The 11,079-nt window shown below is 36.6% G+C and overlaps 1 protein-coding gene across 1 annotated transcript; it reads left to right on the top strand.

Moving 5' to 3' along the window:
- The first annotated feature begins 6,067 nt into the window (after window positions 1–6,067).
- On the top strand, window positions 6,068–9,064 carry LOC105058675 (type IV inositol polyphosphate 5-phosphatase 9). Its single transcript, XM_010941675.4, has 8 exons — window positions 6,068–6,149; window positions 6,245–6,414; window positions 6,564–6,671; window positions 6,795–7,134; window positions 7,305–7,489; window positions 8,081–8,189; window positions 8,317–8,468; window positions 8,561–9,064. Exons 1-8 carry the CDS (start codon window positions 6,123–6,125, stop codon window positions 8,700–8,702), a joined length of 1,233 nt encoding a protein of 410 aa, XP_010939977.1. The 5' UTR covers window positions 6,068–6,122; the 3' UTR covers window positions 8,703–9,064.
- Window positions 9,065–11,079: the final 2,015 nt, after the last annotated feature.

Raw genomic sequence — 11,079 nt, 5'->3', positions numbered from 1 at the left:
AATTACATATGTGCCCACAAGCAGTGCCGCGCCTGCGTCCATGTAGTGCCGCGCCTGCGCCCGAGCTGTGCCACGCTCATGCCCGAGTTGTGCTGCGCCCATGCCCGCAGACAGAGCCGAGTCCTCCTGGCCGAACCCAGGCCGAGGTGCGCCTAGCCTGCGCACCCATGCCGCGTATCACCGCCACATCGCGCGCGCTCCTTCGGTGTGCCGTCCCGAAGATGTGCGCCCTTCCCTGCGCACAATGCTGCACCGAGCCCCACCGCTCAGCAAGGCATGGCACGGTGCCTCCTGCGCCCGTGTATGAAGTTTATATTAGGATATTTCTTGAGAGCAAAATCTTTGTGATTGTTTTTTTTTTTTTTTTTGGTGAAAACATGAAATTAGGCTGAAAACAGATTGGATACTGGAAAGTATATATTGGTATCTTTTATACATTTGAGAGATGCAAATATGAATACAAGTAATAAAAGACACTAAAACTTTGACATACAAATATTTCCAAATAGGAAGAATGACATATAGCTCTTTCTTTGACAAATTCTAAATATTTCAAACAAATAATTTCAAATTGGAGGAAAAAATGAAATCCGCATCTGCATCTTCATCCAAAAAAGTTTCTCTCGGATTTCTAATCTGCATTAGAATCTGATCTTGATTTTTGTATCCAAATTTAAGTTGCTCTGGATAAAATTATCACAGTTTATCTAACCCATTTTAAACCAACATGAAATTGATTCTCATGTCATAGATTAATTAATTTATCCTTGGACCATGATGTAAAATAATATCCTTATATATTTCTAGCTTTTTCAAAAGGTTCGCCCTTTAGATTAATGGTAGTTGTTATAATGATGACAACTGTTGCTACATCATAATGGCTTTATATAATGAAAATAATGAATTTTTAAATATACAATTTATTGACATATAAAGAGGCATGGAGGTGAATTCACAATCTCGACACTGTGCCATGGCCTATCTTAAGTCGTTTTGTAATTTTCTTTCTTTTCAAGCAAAATTTCTTTGTGCCTTTCTTTTATTTAAATTTGTTAATATTCACTTCATATTTCTCTTTCACCTAAATTAATTAATATAATGCCATTGAATATCTTTCTATCAAGGCCTTCTTATAAATAATATTGATGATGATCGCAAAGAAAATGAATTGAATTGTGTGGTTGTGCCACCCAAAACAGCAATGGGAAGTTTTGTCAGCTATTGTTTTACTTTATATTACTTTCATACGTAGATTTGCAATATGCAGTTTGGCACATGATGAAGAATCTCATTTAATTGTGTCCCAAATGTGGTTGCCAAGGGAGCAATTGACCCATGATGTGATATCTGAAGTTTAATATCCTTCTCTTTTGAATGTTAGCCAACAACCTTATGTTTAGGGTCCTCTTTTTAAGTTCGGAGCCCCTCTTTATCATAATGTACACGAAATCATTTAAAATTATGTGAAGTCAAGAGCCTAAGTTTATAAATTATAACCTTGAATTAAACATCATCAATTAATAAAATAATCACAACTAGCCTGCCTTTTGAATTATAAAATTATCAATTATTACATCCGGCACTGTCACTCCATGTTGCAGGGTTCAACCAAATTTATCTGTCTTTGCTATCAGCTAGTAATTGTAAACAGGGGAGGTGCTTGAAAGGGAACCACAGATTTAGCGTGCCTCATAAACATTATGCCGTGATATTTTATGTCATCAAATAAACATCTAACCATATAACAAAAGTACACCAAGCTTTGGTTATTGCATGGCATGTCGTATTCTCAAACAGTTATGTTATATACTGATGAAGATGAGTAATTTTGGCGGCCAACTCGATCTGCTAGACACATTGCCATGCATCGGCATGCACCACTACCATTGCCATGTACTGCATTTTAGACCACCTATGGTTCAATCAATTTGACTTCGGGTGTTCCATGCGCATTTCATGCCGCAAGAATATTAATAGCATGTTAAGTTAATGAAAGTTGTAAGATGATTCGCTCAAACCTCACATCTTGATCATCGTCTGCTTTCATTTCTTATGATAATTATGGTTATTAGTTATATTGTAACTAAGTATTTTTCATTTGTATCATAAATTCAGACAAATATATATCAAGACAACAGACTCTGTTAGCCATATATACCAAGTATTAGCGAAGGGAATCAGTTGTTAGTCTGCTGCTACTGAACAGAGTAGTGCAAATCCAACGCACACTGTTTCATAGTGCAAACCCAATACCTATTCTGGTCGTTGTTTACTGGCCTTTCCAAGATTCTTACGTGTCATATGCTTGAAAGATGATAATTGAGAAGCCAAAAGCAAGTTAGTTATGTCACTCTCCTTATTATTATAGAAAACTACAACTTATGAAATGCATGGATTATTTTTTCATCTCCTTTACATCACAGCTTAATGAATGCTTCCCCAGTTGTGTTGTCTCAGAATTTTAAAAAACTAATCAGCAGTCTCTAAAAAAGTTCCAACTTGTTCTATAAATGGATTTCCCTTAGGTTCCCTTTTTAGGAAAAAAGTATTTATAGCTGGGAGGATCAATATCCCTGAACAGTTTGAATACACTAGGCTACATTATGACTCCTCTAACACTAATAAAATATTGTCATGCCTACGTAGTTATAAGAGAAAATATTAGACTATAGGTGATCAATTGAGATCTTGCGAAGTGTCGACAATCTCCCTAGTCCTAAGTAGATGTTGACTGGATGACTTGATCAAAACTGGCTGATCAATCTGTTATATTATAATTGGTAATGCAAGAAATGGAGGAGTGATTTCACCTGATAAGAAGAGACCAATAAGTGATGATTATTCCATCAAAATATTTTTAATCATTCTAGTGGAATTCAATAAAATAGAGCATGCCAAGGCAGTTTCAACCATGAATTAAGTACCTCGATTTTGACAGGTGCTCGAATAGTGCTGAATGTTCATTTCATAAGCCATTTCAATCCAAATTAAAAGTATTTTTTTTTTTATATATCAGAAAGCTTCATATATAACCTAGTTTTGATATAATGTGAACTGTAAACGCATTAGTTTAAAAAAGGAGCCCCTCGGCGCTCCGTATGATTTCCAGGAATTGATGGAACTGCATATGATGTCTCAATTCCTTACAGAAGATACAGTATCAAACTTTAATCCTTATAATACTCAGTTTTGGTGTATTTTGTCTCTAAAAGATTGAGCTGTCTTTCTTTTTTTTTTTTTTTGGAGGAAATACAATATGTGTTACTATAAAATGAGCTATCATGTAATATAAAATTATTACCCAATGGTTCACAGTTTCTAGTGGGATCAGATTAGAGCCTTCATCCACAATGTCATTGGCAACTAGTTGTGAAACCAAAACTTAAAGAACCTTTAACCACAAGGCAAGGGAAGGGTAGAAACTAATAAAAGTGAGCAACAATATTCAACAGCAGCTTATGAGTAAATCAATATAAGCACCAAATTCTTTAAATGTTGAACGGTTGTTCCAATTCTTCTTCCAGCAATAGCTTGAATTATCAGTGGTGCAATGAGATATTTGTGAATAAATAGAGAGTATTTATCTAAAATTGAGAATTTAATATGGGGTCAGAAAATTGTGCTTCCATGAGGTTTCCATTTACTTTAAAAAAAAGAAAAAAGAGGGGGTTGTGTGAGTTACGCAGGTTTTTGACTTGGGGGATGTCCTGGAGGACACTTGGAATTTCATGTGACTCCACATTCTGTTCTCGTTTGAGAGGAAAAAAAATTCCGTACAATGACAAAGGGAAAAGTATGCTGAGAAACAAACAGACGAGAAGAAATCCCAAATGAAACCAGCTGATTGACAAACTAGCAATTCAGATTAAATAAACCTTGTTCTTTAATAACCATAAGAAGTGACAACAGAGTTGGAAGTATTGGACTGTCTGATCATCTTAGTTTTCCAGATGAATTATTTACAAACATAATATAATCACATTGCACCTCGACCTTTTTGGAGTTATATTAGGGTTCTTATTCAATGGTATTAATATAGCAGTGAAACAGTGTTCTTCTATAGAGGCCAGAGCTAAAGATAAGGTCAAGAGGCAATTTGAATTCTTTTATCTTGTGATAGCGATATGCTTAACTTACATGTCTTCTTTAAAAGGCAACTATTGCTTTTCCAAAAAAGGTAACTTCCAAGAAATGATGTACATCAGTTGAGACGGAGGCATTCAACAATGTCGGCATTGAAGGGATGATCCAGGAGAATCTCTAGACATGATGTTGATCACTTTGGCCATTACGGATAGGGTTGGACAGAGTTCAAAAATAAGATCCACCATATTAAGAAGCGGAATCACAAATCAAATCTTTGGAGGCCATAATTTTGTTTTACAACATCATATTGAAACGATTTTTTTTTAATTAAATAGTTTTTTAAGATTTACGATATGAAACCATGCCTTTTAGAAAGTGGTGCTTCTAATGATCAAACTCAAATGGATCAGTCAAACTATTTTTTTTTTTTTTTCTGATAAGATTTTAAGCGAATATATTTTTCAATCCGAAAGGAATCAGATGAAGCAGCAAAAAAAAAAAAAAAAGTTTAATATAGAAGTTAAGATTTTTTTCCTTAAAAATTTTAGTTTTTTTGAGTTTATTTCTACTGCTTATGTCTATTTAGATAAAAGAACCCTATTAAAATTTAAAAAAAAATCTGATCTAAATTGTGCAAGGGTAAACCTCAATATTGCAAATAGAGGTGTGTGTTTCAATTTTAGATCAATCAATGAAGGAAAATGGGACTTAAGCTCTATTTTTGTAATTCTTTCATCTTCTTGGAATTTTTTTTCTGAGATCTTTGTCAAGCGGGACGAGGAAAGTTTTCCTTCTTCCCAATCAGATCAAGGGATCATGAAAAATTTGGTGATGATTGTGGCAACTATAGGTGCATATAAATTTTGGTTGTTATATGAAAAAATGTAAAAGGAAAAAAACATATGTCAAGATTTTGGTGTTAAATAGAAACTTATTGAATGGAAGATTTCTGACATATTGACAAAAAGAAAATGGTAACATAATTTTTGCAGAGAAATTTGCCATTGAGAGATTTAGAAATGGAAAGAGAAATCCTCTTTTACGAGTACCATTCACTTTATATAGAATATGTCTTGCATGAATCATCAAATAATTAGGAATTTATCCTTCTAAATCAGGTAAATATACCCCTAAGAGATAAAATTTATTCTTATACCTTGCAATCACTGATTAATCCAAAATATCATGAATGAACTATAAAGATACATATATGATATCTCTGCCTAGAAGGTTAACATTATTCATAGCTGGCCATTAAATTTTATAGATTAGTGGCTACCATGGTAGGATTTACATCATCAGCATATATAACAGCCTATTGATAGAGAAATGTATGACCACTAAAATAATCAAGAGAAAATAAGCTAAAGATACGACAGGTTTCTTTGATACTCTATCCAGTAGTAAACCAGATTTACAGTCTGACTATGGCTGCATTAAGTGCATCAGAGCAAAAAAGGACCGAGCTGATGTAGAAGAATCGCCACAAGAATTATGAATGCGTTGGCAAATGATGGGCTGATGAGATCCTTGAGAGTTTGGAGTCCAGCGAACCATGATAAACATTATTTTTTATCCTTGGGCTGCAAATAACCCATCCCTCTGTTTAACACTTACATCAGAATGCAGAGTAAACCATTCCCCCTCGGTCTCCATAACAAAGCCCTCCATATAAAGGAAAGAAGGACCCAAGGAACACTCTTGGTTCTTGGGTGCTTGCCCTTCCCCATAAGACTTATTTTCACTGGGGAAGTATTCCCATTTCCAACCAATTGCAAGCCTTGGCATGCATCATCGTCGGCGTCAGAAGAAGTGCTTCCCTTTTTGTCTTCCAGCTTGCCCAATATCCGATAACTTTTAGTGCTTGAACGACTCTATAGAGGGGGCCCACATGGCCACCCTAAAAGCACCATCCTACCCCACTTTCTATCTATTTATTCCCTTCCTTCCACCCATTTGTTCCCTTTGTTTTCTCCTCCTCCAACCCCAAAACCAACCACCCCCACCCCACTCCAAACCCCATCCTAGCTACCACCATGACTGAAAGCCAAAAGCAAGGAGAAGTGAGCTTCTCTCTCTCTTTCTATCTATCTATCTAGCTATCTCTGTGTGTGTGGTTGTGTAAGAGCTAAATGATGAAAAATGTTCATGTTGTTAGGTCATGTGGCCTAGATTGATGGCCAACAAGCTGCTTCGAAGGCCATTGGGCAGCAAGTCCTTCATCACGGACTTCCCGAGCACTGAGATGTTGCTCGAAGTGGCTGGTCTGGATGATCCCATCAAGCCAAAGAGATTGTCTAATGATCAAATAGACACCCAAAAGTACAAGTGAGATTCAAAAATATCAACGTTAACATTTCTTCACTATCTGACCTTCCTTCACTAGATTCAACAGCAATGAGTCATATTAGCTTGGAATTTTCAATCACTTGAAAATATTCTAACATGGATGCCTTTTCTCTTCTTTTGTGATTAAGGCTCTTTGTTGGTACGTGGAACGTTGGTGGCATCCCTCCCACCGATGATCTAAATTTGGAGGATTGGTTAGACACAAAGAATAGCTCCTATGACATCTATGTTCTTGGGTAATTTCATTGGTTAATTTCCTTCGTCAAATTTTGCAAGCTTACCTTTAGTATCAAGATGATGAAAAACATGTGTAGTCCTCCTGCAAATCATAATATAATGGTGGTTATCCTTCATCACAGGTTCCAAGAAATTGTGCCGCTTAATGCCAGAAACATCCTCGGCCCAGAAAAGAGTAGAATCTCCGTGAAGTGGAACTCACTCATCAGGGCAACATTAAACAACTCTCTATCCAACGCACAAAGAGGCCAGGATTCTAAGCTAGGGGAGAAGCAGAAGGTGTATCCGGTCAAGCAAGGCAGTTCCAAGGAAAGCATTGTGCAAGACTTTCGATGCATTGTAAGCAAGCAGATGGTAGGGATTCTAGTCTCCGTTTGGGTGAGAGGAGATCTCCGACGATATATTCGTCACCCTAGTATCTCCTGCATCGGTTGTGGCATTATAGGCTGCCTAGGGAACAAGGTATGTCATGCTATCTCTTCACTGGGTTTAGGATACTAATGATATATCATATCGTGTGCATATTTAGAATCTTAGATCAGAATAATAATATAACAATTTTTATAGACTTTCAAAAGATTTAGAATCTAGGAATTTGTCTTGAAAACTTAGACTCGAATTTTTGCATGCAGGGTGCAGTTTCAGTAAGGTTTTGCCTGCATGAAACTAGCTTCTGTTTCGTATGTTGTCATTTGGCTTCAGGAGGAAAAGAAGGAGATGAGATGCGCAGGAATTCGGATGCCATGGAGATTTTATCCAGGACAAGCTTTCCTCATGGCCCTCCTCTTGATTTGCCACAAAAAATTCTAGATCATGAGTGAGTAAAGACTTGGTGTAGTTTAGCTAATTTTCATCACCATTATACAAGCTACAAGGCTTCTTCTGTTTTAAAATTTTCATCACCATTATACAAGCTAGCTCGGAGGTTTCTTCTTTTTGAAAACTTGAACTTTCAGGGACTCTCTCTCTCTCTCTCTGTGTAGATATCTCTCATGCAGATGTGATACAGAGTACTATTAATTATTGATTCAAATTACTCTATGTTAATCCGTATTCTGGAAAGATCACAGTATGTGGGCCTTTTTAATATCCTATTTTAAGTACATTTTAATAAATTAATGAAACTAGATGGATCCCACCTCATGATATGAGATCAGTTACACCGCCAAAAAGAGGATCGCCAGTCATTTAGGTGGACCACTTGGACATATTTCCAAAGTGATAAATACTATTTACAGCATTAACGATAGCTACTTCATTATTCATTTGCCAAAGTTAATTACTTTAATCGCATGCATCTAGACTAATGACCTCTACAACTTGCATACTTCAAGAAATTCCCAAACTTTTTTCTTAGAGAGAAAAATGATCCCCATATATAACTTATTTATTTTATCATTCCATGCAGTCAAGTAATCTTGCTTGGCGACTTGAACTATAGAATCTCCTTGCCGGAGGCCAAAATACGAACTCTAGTGGAGCAAAAGGAATGGAACATTCTGTTAGAGAAAGATCAGGTAGTGGACAATATCTATTAAAAAAAAAAAAGGATCTGAAGGTAGTAGGCAATATCACACTGGAAATTCTATCCTTTTTTTTTTTTTTTTTTTGAGAAACAAGTCTATAAACTCCCTGAACATGCAGCTGAGAATGGAGGTCTCGGAGGGTCGGATATTTGAAGGTTGGCATGAGGGCGAGATCTCGTTCTCTCCCACATATAAATACTACCCAAACTCAGATACATACGGTGGGTGCATTCAAGGCAAGAAAGAAGAGAAAAGACGAGCTCCAGCATGGTAATCAGTCACCAACTTTCCAAACCAATTAGTTGTATTCTTGCCAACCTGCTGCTAATTACCACGGATTAACATGACGGATATATCCACAGGTGTGATCGGATTCTATGGCATGGGAAAGGTTTGAAGCAAAACCGATATGAACGATGCGAGTCTAGACTATCTGATCACCGGCCTGTGAGAGCAATTTTCTCTGCAGAGGTTTGGTCACCACAAGCCGTAATAGCTCCTTAAGAAGCTTTTTTCTTGTCAGATAGATTCGATCCAATCGCTAGCCACATCGAATTGTTGCCAAATGAAGACTATATTAGCAGTGGAAGATCAAGCCTACAGGCTACACATCTAGGCCCCATATTGACCTACTCGAAATGACATGAAGTGGCCAGTCATTCACAATTACATTATTATCTCCAGCCATTGACTCACCAATATACTTTGGGGGTGAGCTTTGCTCTATCACATGAGTAACCCTTTCCTTAAGCTTCAAAAGAGCTTGGGAAGCTGTTTTTAATGTACCTTTCTGGTCTCTTCAGTATATATTTATAGAGAGGATCTCAGTCCAGTGTATATTTCTATGTCAAGATTTAAAAATTTGTGTAGTGAGAGTGCAGTAATTAGTATGTCTAATTTTTTATTCAAAAAAAAGAGCAAAGAAAAGCACAAATTCTCCATGGTGTACAAACTACAGCATAAAATACTATGCAGCTCTTTATTCTACCATCAAGATATGAATGGCCATCAAATAAGATGATCTAGAAGCATGTGTCGTACCGTACATTATCTGATAGTCATCCATCTTTTGATAATGATCATCAAAAACTGATCGATACTCCATTGTGCTGAATGAAATAGAGGATCCTCATTTGGGAAAGCAAAAATATTTTCATCTTTTGAGTCACAAGTTTGTACCATTTGTTTGATACAAATTACTACATATACAGCTATATTAGTATACGTCATCCATAATTGTGGCATATTGTGATGGGTTATCACTGTAATGAACATATAATGAATAGAATTCATGCTTCCATATCTTGATCATCGGTGGCATATACCATCATGCATATACGTGTGTAATAGAAACGCAAAAAAAAAAATTAAACAAAAAAAAGAATGCCATTGCTTAAGTATCACCAAGAATATTGTAGTTGGGTACGAGAGATCATTGCATGAATTTTACAGCCTTGCGTTGATATGCATGCTCGATTGATTTGATGCGTCTTTTGAGAGTTGGTGATGGTGGGTGGGCAAGAAGCGGACAAGTTATCTCGCAGCGCAAGCCATTGGAACACTACTGTCGCCATTATTGCCATTATGGTGTAAAGTTTGCTTGATGGATTGGACTTGCGGTGGATTTGACATTAAATTAGAACTCCGAGGGTTCAATCATTCCCTACTTGGGGGCACTTCTGTCCCCACCTGATGACCCCCGGTCAATGCGACATGTCTTGGGCTCACAATTTGACAAGGCTCAACAACTTGACAATCTGAATGGCTCCCATTAAAAAGGGGTGGCTATCAAATAGTATACATCATGTATGACATGAAACGTGCCATGGACTGTTTTTTTTTTTTTTTAAATAGCTCTTTTTCTCTTGATGATAGACATCCATAGCTGTAAAGTACTCTATGATGCCACATACGCACTGTAGTGGATCCGTGCTCCCAATTCAATGGGTTGGTTGCCAGTCTCCCTCCATGTAGCCATGATAGCAAGTCATCAAATATTTTTGTCGATATATAAATTTGATCTGAAATAGAAACCGGGTCCTTTTAGAAGCTGTTCATCTCTGGTTTATTTGATCATCTAAATTTGATGTCTCGTGATCTATATGGTTAGTTGTTTGGTGTTCAGCCTAAGCTTGAATTGGCCAATAATGGATCTCACAATCCAAAGATGGTCATTGCGGATTAGATGGGACCAGCTTGCTATGGTGAATCATAGTGGCTCTACGTTAATTTGTTAGATCAAGAATATGCATCCATACAATCTCTCATCATACATGCATATGCATAAGGAAAAATGCCCAATTTAGTTGTAATAACTCAGATCCTCATCCAAAAAAGCTTGCCAAAAGATATTATTTTAGGTTTTATGATCCTATATAAATATTAGGATCTTCCAGTAAAGAACTAATGTAGGACTAAATACACACATGCACAAGTGCTCGCATACTCTCTCCATTTAAGTTCTGTCATCCTCGTTAAGCTAAGGATCCAAATTCATGCATCTATTCATAAATATCATGATAGGTCTGTGGTCAACTATAATAAACCTGTGTTATAGTATCCCTAGTCACATAGACTATAGACTGGATCAGCTTTAATACTATTTGATACAACCAGGACTCATCCAAAAAAGGCTACCTAAAAGGCATTATTTAGATTCCTTAGCTTTGTATAAGTATCCAAGTTCTTTTAGTGAATAACCAATGTGAGACTAAAGATATGCCACACAATCCTCATATATTCTCTTCTATTTAAGCTCCGATACCCTTGTCAGGTTAAAAATCTAAATCTATGCATCCATTCATAAACACCATGATCGATTTGTAATCGACCTCAATGAATCTGTGCTGCAGTATCTCCCAGTTTATATAAGCTATAAGTC

This window comes from Elaeis guineensis, chromosome 15, assembly GCF_000442705.2.
Source record: "Elaeis guineensis isolate ETL-2024a chromosome 15, EG11, whole genome shotgun sequence".
NCBI lineage: Eukaryota > Viridiplantae > Streptophyta > Magnoliopsida > Arecales > Arecaceae > Elaeis > Elaeis guineensis.
This window is presented reverse-complemented; position numbering and strand designations above follow the sequence as displayed.